The following is an 18318-nucleotide window of genomic DNA, read 5'->3' as shown; positions in this document are numbered from 1 at the left end:
TCTTTTTTTAAAAAAAAACAAAACCAACCACCCTCCTCTCTTTCAGTCCCTAGGGCCAGTGCCTGGCAGAGGGTGGGATGGATGTGGCTGTTTTGCAGATGTAAGAATTAAGGAAGTTCAGATCTGTTGAATTGACCGAAAGTGCAGTGATTGTCCAAAAACAGCGCTGAGGAGGGGTGTGAGCAAGAGAAGTTGTAGCCTCTGAGCTCTCAGCGTCTGTCTTAGAGGGGCTAAGAGCTGTCTCCTGAATCTCAGATCAGGCCTCGGCTCTTCCAAGGACTCCTGCAAGCCTAGATTTAGGGAATTGCGTCAATACAAGAAAATGTGTCTGTGAATGCATCCTACAGCCCTTTGAGCTGGAGAGAGAGACCTGGGCTGGCTTCCTCAACCCAGCAGGAGGAACCTCAGCCCCTCCGCTGCGTGCCCCCGCCCCGGGCAGTTCGTGGGCAAAGCCAGCGCAGAGAGCACCATAGAATCACTTAGGTTGGAAAAGACCTTTATGATCATCGAGTCCAACCATAAACCTAACACAGCGCAGGCTCCCAGCAATCAGGTGTTTTATTTTTTGGATGTGCCTCGGGAGTTTGCAGAGGAAGAGGTTTCTGCAGGCGAGGAATGGGCATAACCGGGGAGGGCTGCAGCGGGCTTAGATCTCTGCTCGGTGCGACTGATCCCAAAACAAGCAGGGCTGGAACCTTTCCAAAAGGCACAGCCCGCGCTCCCGCTGCGAGGGGAAGCTCTTCATTTAAATCCCAGAAGAGGAAGCTGCTATTTGAGTCAGGGAGGGGATTTCTCTCCGCAGAACACGAATGCCGAGAAAGCTTTTGATCTCTAGGCTGAGTTAGCAAAGGGTTACGAATCCCTGTCCTCTTTGTGCTCCGTGAGCCCTGGATTGTGCTTCCCTGGGCGTGGGGGATCTGTTCGTGGGAGGGAAAAGACCTGCAGCCCAGGGGCCCGTGGGGCCGAGATGTGGCCCGTGGGACCGAGATGTGGCCCGTGGGCTTCTCCGGGGCGCGCCCAAGCAGATGGCGCTCCTGCTTCGCGCGTCCCCCGCCGCCCAAGGCTGTCGAGGCAGGCGGTTTCCTGGAACCGGATCCTCGGCCTCGACAGAGCCGCCTCTGCCATCGCCGCCTGTAGCCATGGACCTGCGAGCGGAGCTGCTGAAGTCCATCTGGTACGCCTTCACCGCCCTGGATGTGGAGAAGAGCGGCAAGGTCTCCAAGTCCCAGCTCAAAGTGAGTCCTCGGAGGGGGGCTCGGATGATGCCGGCGTGGGGCTCGTGAGTGGGCTGCGAGGGGCAGAGCGGGTCCAGGGATGCTTTGAGTCCCCCCTGGGTTTCCACGGAGGAATTGTTAAATATTAAGATTATAAGACCCTGCTGTCGCCTCCATGCTGGTTTTGGTGAAATTCTCCGTCTCTGCCTCGTCTCCCTTTAAAAAAAAGGTGGAGGGAGTTAATGCTCAAATGTATTTTCTAGGTGAAAATGAGGAGAAATCTGATTTTTAGTTATTTTCAGTTTCTTATGCTTTTTATGGCCAAGTAACAGCCCAAACTCGGGTTATATTTTCTTGCTTGCCAGAGCACTCGCGTTTCTGCTTCCTGTTCAGCCAGCGGGTCGGTAGGTAGAGGCAGACCATTTTTAAACTAAAAGTCTTCGGTCTGGCCAGAAATAACACAGCGCTTTCAAAAAATCTCTGATTTCCCCTCTCCCCCACCCCCTTAGCAGCTTTGCGGAGGGCTCCTGCATTCGGTCCTTCGCCAAAACCATCGTGGCTTTAAAAACTTTTTTGTCTGCCTCTGGGACGGGGTCTGGTCGAATCCGCCAGGTTGCACCTTGGCTTTGACAATAATTATTGATTTTTTCATTTGTTTGTTTGTTTTCTCTTTGCAAATGTCGGGACTCCTTTTTTGTTGCCGTGTAAATGTCCCGTTGTGGTTCTTAGGCTGGCGCCGGGGTTGGAAATGCCGGTTGGAGCAGGGGGCTGCAACGCAGAGGAAGGACCTGAGCTAGAAACATGCAAAACACGGGGAGATGTTGCGTCAGGACTTGGCAGCTGCTGCCAGTCTGTGAGATGAGTTGTGAAACCCTGCAAAGAAACCTCTTCTCCTCTGTTCCCTCTACTTTATAGGGCTTCCCCCAGGACAGACTGCAGGGAAAGTGCTGGGCTTGGCAGGGGGGGGCGTGTTTTGCTCCAAAATTAAGTGTTTTGTTTGCAGGGGTCTGGAGGAGAAGCAGCAGGAGCTGGGCTCCTCATGCTCAGCCACTGCTTTTGCAGCCGAACCCCTTCGGCTGCTCCCCAGAAACTCGTTGCACGTGTGCCCTGCGAGCCACACTCCCCTACTTAAAGCTGCAGAAATACCTGAAGGAATTAAGGAAAATCCCAAAGTAGGTCAGAGCCTAATTGCCCTTGCTAATCCCCGAGAAGGGCTGCTGTGCTCCCCTCACAGCATCCCCTGCGCCCAGGCTTTGGGTCCTGAGCCCAGCCCAGCTCTTCGCCAGTCCCAAGAGCACTGGTGTGAACACGTGCAGCGCTTGTCTTGCAAGATCTTCGTCACCGGCGACGGCGCTGAGGCCACAGAGACCCTAATTTTAATGGCGATTTCCTAGAGAGTTAGTGCAGGGGTCTGGGGGAGCTGCAAACCCTCGTGCAGGGGCTGCGGGGTGCTGGGTTGCGGGGTGCGGGGATGCTGGGGACGGCATCTCCACAGTGGTTTTGCCCAGGGTGACATTTCAGAAGGGAAGGGAGATTCACCCCTCGCTATTTTTCCACCCGCCTTCAGCACCGAGACGGGATGGCGGCGGGTTGGGCTGCGCCGTTGCACGACGAAGCTCATCTCTGGATAACTATCCACCGGCCTCGAGGCCAGGGAGAGCTCGTTTCCATCGCCCGTTGCTGCCAAACTCTACCTCAGGTTTGCCCCAGCCTAAGCAAGCCAACAGCAGCATTTCTGCTCGTAGGTTCAGTGCAGAAGAAATCCAGGGTCTGGCAGGTTTGAGCAATAACGCGTTAAAGCCGCGGTGGCCGTGCCCTCTCCAAACTCCTCCCGGGTTGTGCGAGCCGGGCTGCGCTCTGCTCCCTCACCCAGGCGTGTTGCTGCAAGAAGGGTCTTGAACAAGGGTGGCAGAAATGCCGGTGTTCGCAGCATTTGCACCTACAGAAACAAAACCAGCGCCGGGAGCTGGGGTGGGATTTTGCTGGTAGATGAGCAGCACGCCGGCGGGAGCTGGGTGCTTAACTCCTCCGACCGCTCTCCAGCCGGTTGCATAAATAAATTTCGCAGCGTTTCAAAGCGTGATGGCGAAGCTGTGGGAAGCCGTTGGGTTCAGCAGTTGAGTTCTTTGCATGGACACTCCTATGCAAGCAAGCGTGTACATATGTATATGCGAGTGTAGGTGTGTATCTGCACAGGAAGGAAAGACGGTCTTGTGGTTGAGTGCTACGCGTCGAGAGATGTCGGGTAGTTCTGTTCCCAGCGTGGGCACACACCAGCCCTGCTCCTGGATAAGCGTTTATCCTCTCCGTGCCGTCGCATCCTCCCTGGCCGAGCTGGGGGAGCTACTCCCCGTCTCTGCGGCTGCTGGCTGGGATGCGGGATGCGGATCCCGCGGGCAGGGCAAAGCTGAGCCCTTTGGGGTGGCCGAGCCCGCCTGGGGCAGGCGGGTGGGAGCCACCGAGCACCATCCTGGTGCTTTTCAGCACCTCTGCTCCGCTCCTGTCCCTGCTGCAGAGCCGTTTGCTGAGCGGAGTTTGGTCTCCTGAGGCTGCCCGCTACAGCAAAGCCCTCGGGGAGCAGAAAGGAGGAGGCAGGGGGACAGGCGAGTGGTTTAAATGCCTGTCGGGGGGCACAGCGATCCCCCACCCACTGCGTGGGGTTGCAGGCTCGGGGTGCAAATGGCAGGGGAGGTGGCTCTTGCTCCCTTTTGGGGAAAGAGCCCATAACCCGTGCGGGTCTCTGGGGATAACTGGTGCCTTGGGGGGGCTGGGTTAGCAGAGCACAGCCCGTTTATGGACCCCCCCGGGGGCAGGAGGAAAGTGCCTGGCTCAGACTGAAAGCTCCTCTGCTTGTTGCATGCACAAAAGGCTCTTGGTACTGGCCAGTGGGTCCCAGTTTGGCCAGTAAGAGGACTGAGAGCAGCTCATCTCTGCAAGCAGTAGGGAAAGCCTTCCCCAAGGTCAGGTCCTGGGGCTGGGCTTGAGCCGAGGGGTCCTGGCTGATGGGGCGGCGAGGCAGCGGTCCCCGCTGCAGAAAATGGGCAGCTCAAGGGACCCTCACCGCTGGCAAAGACTCCCAGCACTGGGGTCCCCTGGGACAGGACTCCCTGCACCCCCAGCTCCGGGGAGGCTTTGATTTGCTCAGCAAGGCCGGTCTGTTTGCACATGGGGAAACCGAGGCAGCAGCCCCGATCCCCCTGCTCCCACCCGTCGGGGCCAGAGGGGTTTGTGTTTCGGCCAGGCTCCAGCCTGAAAGGTCACCCCCAGCCCTGGCATCGCCCCGGTGTCTCCCACGGGGGAGAAGAGGGGCTGCCATTCTCCAGCCGCATTAAATATTCCACCCCCGGCTCTGGCTGGCAACGGCAGCGGCCGTGGGCGACTGCGGAGGGGTGGGAGCGGGGGGTGATGGGGGGCAGGAGAGCAGGGGAGAGGGTGGAGAGCAGCATCGGGGCTGGAGAACAGCATCGGGAGAACAGCATCGACATCCCTCGGAGGGATTTGGGATGCTCAGGGGTGTCGGGCAGACCTCTGCCCCCTCCCCGGCCATCCCCTGCACGCCGCAGAGGAAAAGCTGCGTCACCAAACCGCTCTCAGAGCATCCCTTCCCTTCTCCCCCCCCCCGTTATTTTCCTTTCCTATCCCTCGTTTCAGACCCCGGGGGGGGTTCCCCCTTCTCCTCTCTCCGTGGGGTTGGGGCAGCCCCGGCCCCACGCACCCCGCCATCAGCCTGGCCGGGGCTTTCCTCCCCACCCTGCCCCACTTCCATTTTGTAGGTGACCGCTCCGGCGAGCGGAGGGGCTGTGGTTTGCAGCGTGCCAGGGCGGATGGAGGGGCTTGGGGTGCCGGCCACGACCGGGGGCACGTGCAAGACCCCCAAGGTCATTTTGGGGTGCTGCGAGAGGAGGTGCGAGGGATGGGGACGAGGCCCCACATTGGAAAGGGGGCACGGGATGCGATTCCCAAACTTTCAATCCATCCTGACGGATTTGTTAGCCATCCCGGAGGATGCCCAGGGTGTTTCCATCCCTCTCCACCCCTGCGTGGACCCCGGGGGCTGCACCAAACCCCGAAAGGCGCAGCTGTAGCAGCAGCGCTCAGGGCTACAGCCCGCTGATGTTTGAGCGCTGGGTGGAGTCCTGCTGATAACATCGGTCCGGAGGGTGAAAACCAGAAAGAAAATCTGGTTGAGCAAGAACCGTCTCCAGCTGCAGCAGCCGGCATGGCCTCCAGCGGCTCCTCTCCTGCTGGAAGGAAATTTCCAGCCCTGCACGGAGAGGAGCAGGGATGCTGCACACCATCTCCTCCAGCCCCAATCTTGAAACCTTGGCAAGCTGTCTCTGCAAACCCTGGTGCAATGGGACGGCAGCGTTTGGGACGCTCGTTTAGCCAATTCCTGCTTGCTGGGAGGTAAAGACAAGGAGACAACCGCCTGCCCGGCATCAGGAGCCGGAGGTGCTGGTGGTGCTCATGGGCAGCCTTGCTGCGGGTTCTGGCTGCTGGCCCGGCAGCGGCGTGGGTTTTCCAGCACGTGGGAAATTTGGGAGCCTCAAAACATGCTTTGTTTTGGGGGATTTGAACAAAAATGGGCTGGTTGGTGACGCTCGCAGACTGCTGCTGGAGATGGTGTGTCTCTAGATCGCCCTTGTCTGGCTTCCATTCCGGGCAAAACCTTTTCTTAGTTTCTTATAAATCTTTCCTTATTTGCATCTTTGCGTCTTTCTGTGCCCCACTGGCAGAAAGCAACCGCTGCCAGGCTGGGCGCCGTCGTTGGTTATGTTTTCAAGAAATCGCTAAGGGCAGCTGCCAAACAGCATGGCTTGGGGTGGCTTATCATCTTCTCTAGATCAAAGCATGTCCTGTTTGCTCTGTAATGTTTGAGACAGCCCTTTTTGTTTTGTTTTGTTTTAAAAAAATTGCCCCATGTGCCAGGAAAGAAAAGAAACGAATGTGGAAAAATCCTCAATTTTTGCTTGTTTCTAAAGAATTCTCTCAGGTTTCTATTTGGGAATATTCCCCTGTCCCTCTGCCAAACCCAAACCGTGCCTCGCCGCTGCGGCTGCAGGGAGGTGATGCTGGACAGGGCATGGTCCCTGGGTGGGTGGGTGGCACCGTGGGGGTGGGCTGGGGCAGGGTTGGAGGTTGTTCACCTTCTGACCGTCCCTCGTGCTCGGCCAGGTGCTGTCTCACAACCTGTACACGGTGCTGTGCATCCCGCACGATCCCGTGGCGCTGGAAGAGCATTTCCGCGATGACGACGACGGGCCGGTGTCCAGCCAGGGTTACATGCCGTACCTCAACAAGTACATCCTGGATAAGGTGAGCCCTTGGCCGTCCCACCCCGACCTGCTGCGTCTCACGTGGGGACACCCCGGTGCCTGGTCGCCTCCCGCATCCCGTGGGAGCCCCACGGCTTCCGCTCTTGGAGATCCCATACCTTGACGGGTGGAAAAAGGATACAGAGAGCTGGGGAGCACTCAGGTGAATGCCAAAATGAGTGAGAAATGTTTAACACTCAGCGTCTCCTCGGCAAGGATGAGGTCAGCCCTTTCCATCAAGGCTCTGGGTGGAGGTGCATCTCTGCCCACATTTCCTAAAGGGCTCAGAGAGAGAAATCAGCCTCTTTTTCCTCTCCACTCCTGTTCAAATTTGAGCTGTGACCTCATTTGGCAAAGAGGAGGAGAGGGAGGAGGGCGAGGTGCCGGGGCAGGAGCAGAGGTTGGGGTGGGCAGGGGCTTTCTCCCTTTTTTCCACGCGGCTCAAAGGCACCTTTGTTTGGCACAGCGAGACTTTGCGGCTGGGTGCTCGTTTCCTCCAGGCATGTGAGGAGAGGAAAAATGACTGACAACTTTCTTCCACCGTGTGCTCGAAAGAAGCGGGGGCCCGGAGCTGGGTGCAGTAACCCTTCCCTCCCCTGCCGCTTCCCCGGGGCTGAGCCGTGCCTCTCCCCGGCGTGCGGTGCTCCGTGCCGGCCTCCGTGCCGGTCTTTGCCTTGCCCTGAGCTCAGGAGCTGCCCAGCCTGGTCCAGGGATGCTGATCTCGGCTGCAGGGATCTGGTCTGCAGCGAGCGAGGGCAGAGCCTTCCCCGGCTCCCTCTGCCCGGGGCAGGCAGCTGCCCAAGGGCAGCCCAGCCCAATCTCCCCATCACAGAGCAGCCAAAATCCTTCCAGTTTCTCATCTTTGGGAGATGACCTTTAAACCCTCTTCTTCTGGTTTCACCATGGCTAATAAAATCCCAGAGGCTGCCTGAGGAGGGGAAGTGGGTTTTCCTAGTAAGAGGGGCTTTCAGCTTTCCGCCACCCAAAGGTTTTTCTCCGCCTCTGCCACTGCAGACTGCGGTTTGCCCTCGTGCCGGCGGCGCGCAGCTCACGCGGCTGGGATGGAGCAGCCAGATGCGGCCAAGCTCCTTTGGTCCCCATCACAGTTCACCGGTGCTGCACCAAAACTGCCGCGTGAAGCGGCTCGCGATGCCGGGCGGGCGGTCGCAGAAGCTCGTGGACAGGCAGTGGGGCTGAGGTTGATGGAGGCATCGTTCCTGCCCCCGCTGCTGCCTGCCCGTGGGCCATCACTTCCCTTTGCTGAGCCTCAGCTCCTCTTTATGAGAAAATGGGATAACGAGAGTGACCCAAAGCCATGGAGGCACTGGGGGGGTGGGCTTGGGAGAGCACCACACGATGCTACATGTCCTTCACCACGGGGTTTCTGCCGGTGCTCCAAAGCCCAGCAGGTCAGGGCTGAGCCACCGTGGCTGTGCTGCCGTGCCCAGGCGCTGCAGCGGTCCCGTGGCGTCTTCTCTACCCCCCGGCGCATCTTGCCTGCGTAAGGGGACCTGTGCTGGGAACCCACTGGCATCGTGGGTCAGTCCCCACTTACACTCCAGATGTGGATCCCACGTGTAAATCAGCCCGTGCTTCTCACCGGCAGGGACGGGAGATTTCAGGTGTGAGGGTTTCTGCCCTCCAGCGCTTCCCCCCAGAACCCCCCCCGTGGCCCTGCAGCACCGCGCTCACCCTGGCTCCTGCCCGCAGGTGGAGGAAGGTGCTTTTGTCAAAGAAAACTTTGATGAGCTCTGCTGGACCCTGACCGCAAAGAAGAATTACAAGCCCGACCGGAACGGGAATAGCGTTGTATCCCACCAAGATGCCTTCAAGCTCTGGTGTCTCTTCAACTTTCTGTCTGAAGACAAATACCCTCTCGTCATGGTGCCAGATGAGGTAGGACCTGCCTCTCCCCCCCCATCCCCACCCTCCCAGGGCTCTGCGCGCTGGCAGAGCCCCGTTTGGGGATGACGCACCCCGCTATCGCTTCCTGGCATGTCCCACCACATCCTGAAAGACGTCTGAGAGACAGCGGTGGGAGGAGGGGGCTGTCTGCCCTGGGCACCCCCCGCTATGCCCATGGCCACCCCCGCTGCCCAGGGAGAGGGGGGGTGACCTGGGAGGACACCTCCAAAATGCTGAAGCCTCTCAAGTCTAGATGTCTTGGAGGATGAGGTGTAGGCTGGTCCATAGTGCTCTTCCGTGGCCCAAACCTACACCACCAAGCTCTTTTGTCTGCTGTGAAATGAATGTGCCAGTTCCAAGCAAGGAGCATCCGCAGCTCAGCTCTTGCTGGGGCTGGTCCCGTGCCTAACGCCCTTCCGTGTCACCCAAAGCTTGAGTTGAGCACGGTGTCGGAGGACTCCTCCTGATTTTCATGGGGGAGAAAGAGAAGATGACAAGAAACCCGTAAAGTCTGGTGCAACGGGAGGTTGGTCCCCATGAAATCACTGTCAGGCTGGATGGGGCTGTGTCCCTCGGGCTGCTCTCAGCCTGTGCCACCACGAAGGCAGTGGCAGAGCAGACCCACTTGTCCCTCTCCATACCCACTTGTCCCTCTCCATACCCACTTGTCCCTCTCCATGCCCACTGCCACCAGACGCTCACCCCCTGCCCAGCAGCTGGAGAGTTAAGAGCCAGGTTGCCCCAGCTGCCTTGCAAAGCTGCTGGCAGTAATCTCCAAATCTCCAAATTCCACCCGGCATTTGGAGAGGGAGGTTCTCCCTTCGCCGGGGGCCAGATCAAACCCCAACGAGAAGGTGGGCAGATCTGGGGAGGAGGGACAAGCTCAGAAGCCAAGAGCGGCCTCTCCAGGAGGAGCTTAGCTGGGCAAGCAGCTGCCGTCTGCTTCTCCACCATCAACCTCCTGAGATCAGCAGAAAAGCTTAAAAAAAAAAAAAAAAAAAGAAAAAGGGCAAAAAAAGATCCGAAGCGCAGCGCTGCGCAGATGTAGGAGGGCGACCGCACTTCCTGCTCCCCGGGAGAGGTGTTTCCTGTTCCCCAGACCATGACAAACTGAATCATCCTTCTGCTTACGGGGCTGAGCTTAGGAAAAAAAAAAAAAAAAAAAAAAAGAGAGAAACTACATTAAATTCTTGCCCTACTCCGAGCTAGATGAGGTAAAAAAATCCAGCGGGGACTCTGCTGTGTTGCGCCTTTCTGCGTGGCTCTCTGCAGTCACCCACCCTCCTTGGTCCCGAGATCGTGGGTAGAGGAGAGCTGGCAGCAAAACTGGAGCTGAAAAAAGTCTTCCCGACATCATGTTATTTTCAGCAATTTGAGCTCTTTTTAAAGCAATTTATTTACAGTTTCAAAACGACGCTCATCTCCGCCGTAGGGACCTCTTCCCCTGCTCCTCCCCAGTGTTTTTACAACGTCAGCTGGAAACCAGAGCGGTGCTGAGGTCAGGGCCGTGGTCTGAGACCCCTGCCCTGCGGCCCGGGTGTGGGGGACAGCAGCGTTGGTCTGTTCTCCTTCAGGCACTTGACTTCTGCAGAGTTTTCTCACTCTGCAGACAAACAAGCCAAAAACATCTCAGCCTTGTGATTAAAAGGAAAAAACTCTCAGTAGCGGTCAAGCTCTAACCCAACATCAACCTCCTGAGCCTGCCCGCTGCCTGGAACACCTTGACCATGACCATCAACCATTGCAAGGGGTGATACCCCTGGGATAATGGTCCTGCATCTCCAGGCTGGAAAGAGATGTGGTCTTGGGCTCTCCAAAATGGGTCGGTGCAGTGGGGATGGCTCTCACTTCTCCCCATCGCTGAGCAACTTGTCCCCGCAGGTGGAGTACCTGCTGAAGAAGATCTGCACAGCCATGAACGTGGAGCTGAACTCCTGCGAGCTGGATGACTACCTCTCCCAGGAGCTGCAGGGCCCGGGGGGGCTGACGGTCTGGCAGTTCCTGGACATGATGAACTCGGGGCGGTTTCTGCGAGGCATCGAGCAGGAGGCCATCAGCATGGCCGTGGAGGAGGTGTACCAGGAGGTCATCGAGGATGTGCTCAAACAGGCAAGGAGCCCACACGTCCTGGGGCACAAACCTCATCCTGCCCCCACCCCATTTTTGATCCCTGTGTGTCTCGGGCGCAGGGCTACCTCTGGAAGAAGGGCCAGCTGAGGAGGAACTGGTCGGAGCGGTGGTTCATGCTGAAGCCCAGTGTCCTGTCCTACTACATGAGCGAGGAACGGAAGGAGAAGAAGGGGAGCATCACGTTGGACAAGCACTGCTGCGTGGAGGTATGGCCTGGGCCATGCTTAGCTGGGGGACAGGAGACGCAGGAGACCCCCTTCAGACCCTGGGAAGGGGAACCCAAGAATACACAATTTCAAATCCATGAGCATGGGAAGACCCAGTCCTATGGCCGAAGAAAGTGGGGATAAAGTAGGGTACAGGGGGGTAACGCCATCCTGTGTCCTCTCCCTGCAGGTGCTGCCCGACCGGGATGGGAAGAGGTGCATGTTCTGCGTGAAGACCTCCTCCCGTACCTACGAGATGAGCGCCTCCGACACCCGGCAGCGCCAGGAGTGGACGTTAGGTCCGTGCCCACCCTGCGCCCCCTCCCCAGCTTCCCTGTGCCCCCCACCATGTCCCCGCTGACCGTCCCCTTCCCTCCCCAGCCATCCAGACGGCCATCCGGCTGCAGGCTGAGGGCAAGAAGTCCCTGCACAAAGACCTGAAGCAGAAGCGACGGGAGCAGCGGGAGCAACGGGAGCAGCGTAAGGCGGCCAAGGAGGAGGAGACGCAGCGGCTCAAGCAGCTCCAGGAGGAGAAGGAGCGGAAGCTGCAGGAGCTGGAGCTGCTCAAGGAGGCCCAACGGCAGGCAGAGATACTTCTGCAGGAGGAGGAGCAGCGGCGGAGGCAGCAGCACGAGGAGATGCAGAGGACTCTGGAGATCCAGCTGCGGGAGGCCGAGCAGGTGGGTGCATCCTCATGGCATGTCCTGCCACGGGGCTGCGTCACTCGTGGGGTGGCCGCTTCCTTCCCCTTCCCTTGCCTGTGGCAGCCCAGCGGGGTTTGGAGGAGCTTTTAGGAGCATGTCCCCCTCTTGCAACAATGCTGCTGCCACCCATCACCTCTGGGCCCCCAGGGGCCGTGTGTGACCCGGGGACGAGGGACAGAGGGGTCAGCACCGCCGTGCATGAGAGACCCGAGGAGCAGGAGATGAGGACAACCTGCCCCGGGGTGTATGAAGCTGGGGGGCAGGTGAGAGGCGACTGCTGGTGCCGGGCTGGCCAGGGAGGCCATTTCTGACCCTGCAGCCAGCGCTGGCTCCGAACAACGTGGTGTGTCTCCCTGAGCAGGGGAACAGCCTTGGAGCTCTGCCCATGGGCTCTCCCCGGTGTAGGAGACGTCTGGCCCCATCCACCCAGGGGTGCGGGGCCCCGGGGACGGCGGCCGTGGCTCTGCCAGCGCTGATGGCTCCTCTCCCTGCCGCAGGCTCGCGCCTCCATGCAGGCAGAGATGGTCCTGAAGGAGGCAGAGGCAGAGCGTCAGCGCAAGCGCATCCTGGAGCTGGAGGACATGCAGGAGCGGCTCCAGGAGGCCCTGCAGCAGGAGGTGAAAGCGCGGCAGGATGAGGAATCCGTGAGATATGCGCAGGCCAGGTAGGACCAGGGCATCCCTGTCCCTCCTCGACCAGCCCCACTCCCAGGGGACTGGCTGGGCGTGGGGACACGCTCCCCAGGGCAATGCAGTGCTCCCCGGGGTACTGGGGTGTGCTGGTGACCTCCCAGTATGCCGGAAGGGGTGGAGGAAGCTGGTGGATGAAGTGGCGGAGGGACGTCCTCACCTCTTGCTCTTCCTTGACAGGCTACTGGCTGAGGAAGAGGAGAAGCTGAAGCAGCTGATGAAGCTGAAGGAGGAGCAGGAGGAATACATCATCAAAACTCAGCGGGAGAAGCAAGTCCTCAAGCAGGAGATGGAGAACAAGAACAAGTGTCTGGAAGAGGCGCAGAAGCAGCTGGAAGAAGTGAGAGTGAACAGGCAGCGGGTGGACCAAGACGTCATGGTGAGCATCACATCAGTGCCACATCCCTTCACGCTGCGAGCCCCGCGGGACTTCCCAGCCCTCCCTGAGTCACCTCCACACTGGGGAGGACCCAGCAGCTTTGGGAACGGGGTGATTGCGTGGCCGAGATGGGACAAGCGTGTCCTGCCCCGGGGGAACAGCGCTGGTGTCCAGAGCAATGTCGACAGTGGGGGAGTGTGGAGGGGGGAGGATTGAAGGAGGAGCAGAAGACCTAGAGGAGGGTGAGCTGGGACTCCGGCCCAGAGGGAGCCTCCAACCCAGGCTTACTCAGGGAAGGGAAACTCCTGCCCACGGTCCCGGGTCGGGGGCTGACCCCTCTCCTCGGTCCCCTCGCAGGCGGCCCAGCGGAAGCTGCGACAGGCCAGCACCAACGTCAAGCACTGGAACGTCCAGATGAACCGACTGATGCACCCCATCGGGCCGGGAGGTAGGAGACCGGCCATCACACCCTCCCCTGCCCCTCCTGAGCACAGCCACGCCGAGGCACGAGCCCAGTCTCCCACCCATCTTCCCCTCTTTGGGGGCTGGAAGGACCCCCATCTTTCAGAGAAGATACCCCAATGCCTCTCGCAAGGAGAGTCCCCGCAGCCCTTAGCTGAAAGGTCAGTTTGGACCCCAGGTAAACAATCCTCTTTTTCTGTCCGTCCCCAGACAAGCGTACAAACGTGAGCGGAGGAGGCTTCGCTGGCTACCAAACCCTCCTCTCCCGGAGAGATTCCTCCCTCAAACTCAAGCAGAAAGTGGAGGATAAAGGTAGCGACCCCACAAGGGACAACAGCAAGGAAAACGTGAGCAACGGTGGGAACAGCGGCATGCCGCCGTGTCCGGATGCGGACACCATGGCCACAGAGCCCACCAACTAGCCCAGCAGGACGGCAGAGCCCAGCAGGGAACTGAGGGGCCCAGCACGTCCCTCCGAGCAGACACAGTCAATACGGCCCTCTCTGGATGGAGACAAGTGGGGACCAGCACAGAGCCTATAGGTGACTACACGTAAGGCAGAGATGCTCCCATTTTCTTCAGGGAAGAGCTGCAGCCACGGTGTGCCAGGAGGCTCAGACAGCCCAACGCTGGGGAGAAGGCAGCGAGGCCGTCTCCTCTGGGCTGCCCAGGTGTGGGACCTGGACTCAACTCCCCAGACTCTGGTTTCCACCCTGCCTTAAAAAAAAAAAAAAAAAAGCCACCGGTGGGTCTGGAGCGCCTGGCCCAGGGCTACAGTTCCCCCTTGGTTTCTACCAGCAACCCTTCTGCATCGCCCGCTGCACCCCTGGGTGCGTGGCCCTGCAACGGTGGCTGCCGGGGAAGCCTTGGCAGACTGAGCGGTGCCTTCTCGCCGCCCCCACGGAAAGGCCGGGGTGTCCTTAACTAACACGTGCATTCCCTGGAAGTGGTTGTTAGTCACTGGAGTCACGTAGATCTTAGCAGAAACCAACAAGCAATAAAGCTTTTGGAGCCGCTGACCCGCAGACCTCCTTCCCCGCACATCTGTGGCCCTGCAGGCACCAGACCTCCCCCCTCGGCAGTGCGGGGTTTTGATTCCCGCTGTAGAAAAGAGCCCATTAAAAGAAATCAGACACCAGCCGTGGAAAGATGTTCCACCAGTGGATTTTGGTCTGTGGAAGGCCAAGAGGGACACAGATGCTGGTGAACTGGCCATAGACGATGAACTGGGCGGCAGGGCTGGCACAGGGACCAGGAAGGGTCTGGAAGGGCCAACACCTCCTTAGGATTAATCAAGTGCTTATATAGGAAGGTAACGGTCTCTGGGTTTCATTTAGGTCTTTGCCCTTGGACTGCAAGACTCCCCATGCCAACATCAGGGTTAGTTTTTCCAAGCACCTCTGTTTAAATACATTCCCATTCACCTGTCACTTTGCCGTCTTTATTGTACGGGGCACAGAGCCCCCGATCACATAAGGGTCCCCTCTGGAAACAGGCGCTGGTAGCAAGCCCTGCATCAAACCCCGGTTCACAGTTGCTCACGCTGATTAACTGCAGTTCGTTAGGGAGATTACAATCTATTTCCTACTCTGCGGCTTTCAGCGTTTGATCACACAGCTCTTCCCGCCTCCCCCCCCCCCAGTTTTTACAGTGTTCCTTTTTTTTTACAATTATTTTTCATTGTGCCTGACTGTGAGAGAGGCCGGGTGCCAGTGGAGCAGTGTGGCTGCCCTGGGACAAAGTGGCTCTGTGTGCCCAGGAGGGTGACTGGGTGGCCCCGTGCCCTGGTCCCACGCCGCCTCGCCGACGCACAGGGAGGGGACGGCGGCTGCAGCCCTCGCGGTGATGGCCGTGGTGGCCCTGGTCCCACAGGGGCTGCAGGTCAAATTCATCACCTCTCCTCCTCCTTCCCACTGGGACGCAGCAGGGTGGTCCTGAGCAGCGGCAGGGCTCCTACAGCCCCATGCAGTCCCCATGCAGATTTGGGGTCCCTGCCTGACCCTGTGCCATCCTGGCCGGTCCACTTGGACACACAGGATCCCTCCACTCTGCACAGGTTTTCTGGTGGAGCGAGACCTTCCCAACATACCGCAGCGCAGGCTGGGGCTCTGTCTTTCATCGAGGCGCGTGGGGGCTGTGGTACGAATCGCTGCAGCCTCCCGGGTGACCCTGGCAAAGCTGCTTGTTGCTCCCTGCGATCCGCAGGCAGAGCAAGAACGGGGAGGGTGCCAAACGCCGGTCTCTACTGGGAAGGAAATGGGCTGGGTGGAAATGCACTGATGGGAGATGGCATCCTCGTCACCTTCGTTAACTCAATGTCGTCCCTGATCCGGCGCCAGGACAGGTACGTGCCGCGCCACGCCGAGGCAGGGAGGAAAAGGGCCACCTCCACCCGTCTCCGTGGCTCCGTGCCACAGCCTCGTCGCAGGGGCTCTCATCCTGTGCACAGCCCCCAGGAGACGTGGGGCCGCATCCCTGCCGGTGACAGTGTCATCGCTTTTCACCAACTCCGGGGCTGCATCGTCTCTCCTTAAAGCAGCTCACCAGAGCGTTGCTTTTGCTCCAGAGAGCTGAGTTTCCCATGCAGCAAAAAGCTATACATTAACTGCCGCAGGCAAGGACAAGTGTGGAGGGAACAGCCGGAACCAGTGTCAGTACCTGCCTTTGATCTGCCGCCAAGTCTGGATGCGCCCGGATCTGTCTCATCCTCCCGGAGCGGCCGACCGAGGGCTGGAGCTTGCCTAAGTCAGCAGTTGATGCGCATCGTCGGCGTGCGCTCCAGCGCCTCCGACTAAGAATAAATTCCTGGAGCGGGATCACAAGGAGAGCTCACGGAGGCGCTGGGAAAGAGCAGGTCTCTGCCGCTCCCACCATCCCACCCTTGCACCAGCGTGGGTGTGCGCGGGGTCTGCACGCCCGTGGGTGTCTCCTGTGGGAAAGCTCCTGGAGCTCTCTGGGGGGTAACGTCGTGTGTGAGCGTTTGCAGAGTCAGATACAAACCTTGATGCTCTCTACGTGAATCTTTCGCAGCCCCAAGCCCGCAGTTCTGCCCAAACTCTGCCGTCCCGGTGCACTGGCCTGGGGTTCCACGTTTTTGGGAAGATCAGGCCAAATCCCAATTGTGGCTACATCTGCGTTAACGAGGGGCATCATCTGAGCCCTGTACTGCTCCTTGAGTAACCGTAGTGGGAACAGGGCCTGTGCTTTTTAAACATGACATCACTTATCAGATTAGCCACCGCTGTGGTTTACCTAGGGTGTGAAGGTATAAAATTAGCTCCATCCTAGACCTCAAGTAACGGCATCGACAGCAGAAAGCTTGCAACACCCCCACCGGGCAGCTGATCTAGCCCTGAGGGGGGCAGAAAGCAGCGAGGGGCACAGATTGGGAAGGGGAAGAGAGCCCCAGAGCTCCCGCAGGCACCTCGACCGATGTGTCGTCATGGTCCCATAGCGTCCAAGGAAACACCTGGCCCGGCAGCACTGGTGTCAGCAGCTCTTTGGACCTCAAGTCCCAGTTTCATTGCCTGAGACAAATCCCTGTTCCCTCCTCCAGCGCAGCGTGGGCTGGAGCACAGTGGTTCCATCCAACCAGGGGGATGGAACGCTCTCCTGTGAAGAAAGGCTGAGAGCTGGAGTTGTTCAGCCCGGAGAAGTCTCTGGGGAGACCTTATTGCGGCCGTTCAGTACTTAAAGGGGGCTGATAAGAAAGATGGCGGCAAACTTTTTAGCAGGGCCTGTTGTGACAGGACAAGGGGGAATGGTTTTAAACTAAAAGAGGGGAGATTCGGACTAGATATAAGGAAGAAATTTTTTACACTGAGTGTGGTGAGAGACTGGCACAGGTTGCCCAGAGAGGTGGTCAATGCCCCATCCCTGGAAACATTCCAGGTCAGGTTGGCCGGGGCTCTGAGCAACCTGACCTGGTTGAAGATGTTCCTGCCCATGGCAGAGGGGTTGGACTAGATGGCCTTTAAAGTCCCTTCCAACCCAAACTATTCTATGATTCTACTATGAGGTTCAACAAGGCCAAGTGCTGGGTCCTGCACTTGGGTCACACCAACCCCAGCAACGCTACAGGCTTGGGGAAGAGCGGCTGGAAAGCTGCCCGGAGGAAAAGGACCTGGGGTGCTGGTCGACAGCGGCTGAACATGAGCCAGCAGTGTGCCCAGGTGGCCAAGAAGGCCAACGGCATCCTGGCCTGTATCAGAACTGGTGTGGCCAGCAGGAGCAGGGAGGTGACCGTGCCCCTGTACTGGGCACTGGTGAGGCCGCACCTCGAATCCTGTGTTCAGTTTTGGGCCCCTCACCACAAGAAGGACATGGAGGTGCTGGAGCGTGTCCAGAGGAGGGCAACGAAGCTGGTGAAGGGCCTGGAGCACAAGTCTGATGGGGAGCGGCTGAGGGAACTGGGGGTGTTCAGCCTGGAGAAGAGGAGGCTGAGGGGAGACCTCATCGCGCTCTACAACTACCTGGAAGGAGGTTGTAGCGAGGTGGGGGTCGGTCTCTTCTCCCAAGTAACAGTGATGGGACGAGAGGAAATGGCCTCAAGTTGTGCCAAGGGAGGTTTAGATTGGACATTAGGAGAAATTTCTTTACTGAAAGAGTGGTCAGGCCTTGGACCAGGCTGCCCAGGGAAGTAGTGGAGTCACCATCCCTGGAAGTATTTAAAAGAGGTGTAGATGAGGCGCTTAGGGACATGGTGTAGTGGGCATGGGGGTGTTGGGTTGACGGTTGGACTCGATGATCTTAGAGGTCTTTTCCAACCTGTATGATTCTATGATTCTACTGCTGGTCCTCCTGCCGGTCCTCCTGCCCAGGGCTGCGAGGGCTCAGCAGCACATGCCCAGCTCCGTTTCTGGTCCTGCCGCAGCGACTGCCCCCGGACGAGCCACTCTGCCTGTGACACGGAGCTGCGGGGCTTTCGTCTCCGGGACACGTCCCCAGTTACAGCCACAAACTGGCCTGAGGGTTTAGTGGGGGGGTTCCCAGGGAGGCTGCGGTCCCCTCTGCCCTCACGTCTGCAGGCAGGGTACGAGCTCCCCCAGGCCCCGCTGCACGGACACGGCCCCCTCTCCCTCCACGGCGGTGGGGGCCCGGGGGGAAGGCTTGGGCCTAGCGGCGGGTCCCTGCCCGCCGCGGCGGGGCAGCCCGCAGGTGCTGGGGCAGGGTGGCCGTGAGGGAAAACAGGGACCCTCCCCTGGGCGCTGGAGAGCCGTCCCTGACAGAGCCCGCGGCAGAGAGAAACCACCCCCCGGCGCCATTTTGCGCCTCCACCCCCGCGCTCCCTACCCAGCATGCCCCGCGAGCAGCG

At 59.1% G+C, this 18318-nt stretch overlaps 1 protein-coding gene across 1 annotated transcript; it reads left to right on the top strand.

Moving 5' to 3' along the window:
* Positions 1 to 105: 105 nt before the first annotated feature.
* On the top strand, positions 106 to 16578 carry DEF6 (DEF6 guanine nucleotide exchange factor). Its single transcript, XM_075174312.1, has 11 exons — positions 106 to 1235; positions 6390 to 6530; positions 8240 to 8425; positions 10316 to 10543; positions 10624 to 10770; positions 10961 to 11069; positions 11152 to 11450; positions 11972 to 12138; positions 12344 to 12542; positions 12900 to 12990; positions 13215 to 16578. The coding sequence occupies exons 1-11, from the start codon at positions 1026 to 1028 to the stop codon at positions 13424 to 13426; spliced, it is 1989 nt and encodes a 662-aa protein (XP_075030413.1). The 5' UTR covers positions 106 to 1025; the 3' UTR covers positions 13427 to 16578.
* Positions 16579 to 18318: the final 1740 nt, after the last annotated feature.

This window comes from Calonectris borealis, chromosome 26 (genome assembly GCF_964195595.1).
Source record: "Calonectris borealis chromosome 26, bCalBor7.hap1.2, whole genome shotgun sequence".
In the NCBI taxonomy this organism is placed as follows: domain Eukaryota; kingdom Metazoa; phylum Chordata; class Aves; order Procellariiformes; family Procellariidae; genus Calonectris; species Calonectris borealis.
Note: the sequence above shows the minus strand (reverse complement) of the source record. Positions and strands in the feature narration are given on the sequence as shown.

What these genes read in the sequence shown, in the direction of transcription:
- DEF6 (XM_075174312.1), top strand. Translation starts at nt 1,026, where the DNA reads ATGGCGCTCCTGCTTCGCGCGTCCCCCGCCGCCCAAGGCTGTCGAGGC. An exon ending in ACAAGTACATCCTGGATAAG is followed by an intron (nt 6,531 to 8,239) that starts GTGAGCCCTTGG and finishes TCCTGCCCGCAG; the next exon opens with GTGGAGGAAGGTGCTTTTGT. An exon ending in AGCTGCGGGAGGCCGAGCAG is followed by an intron (nt 11,451 to 11,971) that starts GTGGGTGCATCC and finishes TCCCTGCCGCAG; the next exon opens with GCTCGCGCCTCCATGCAGGC.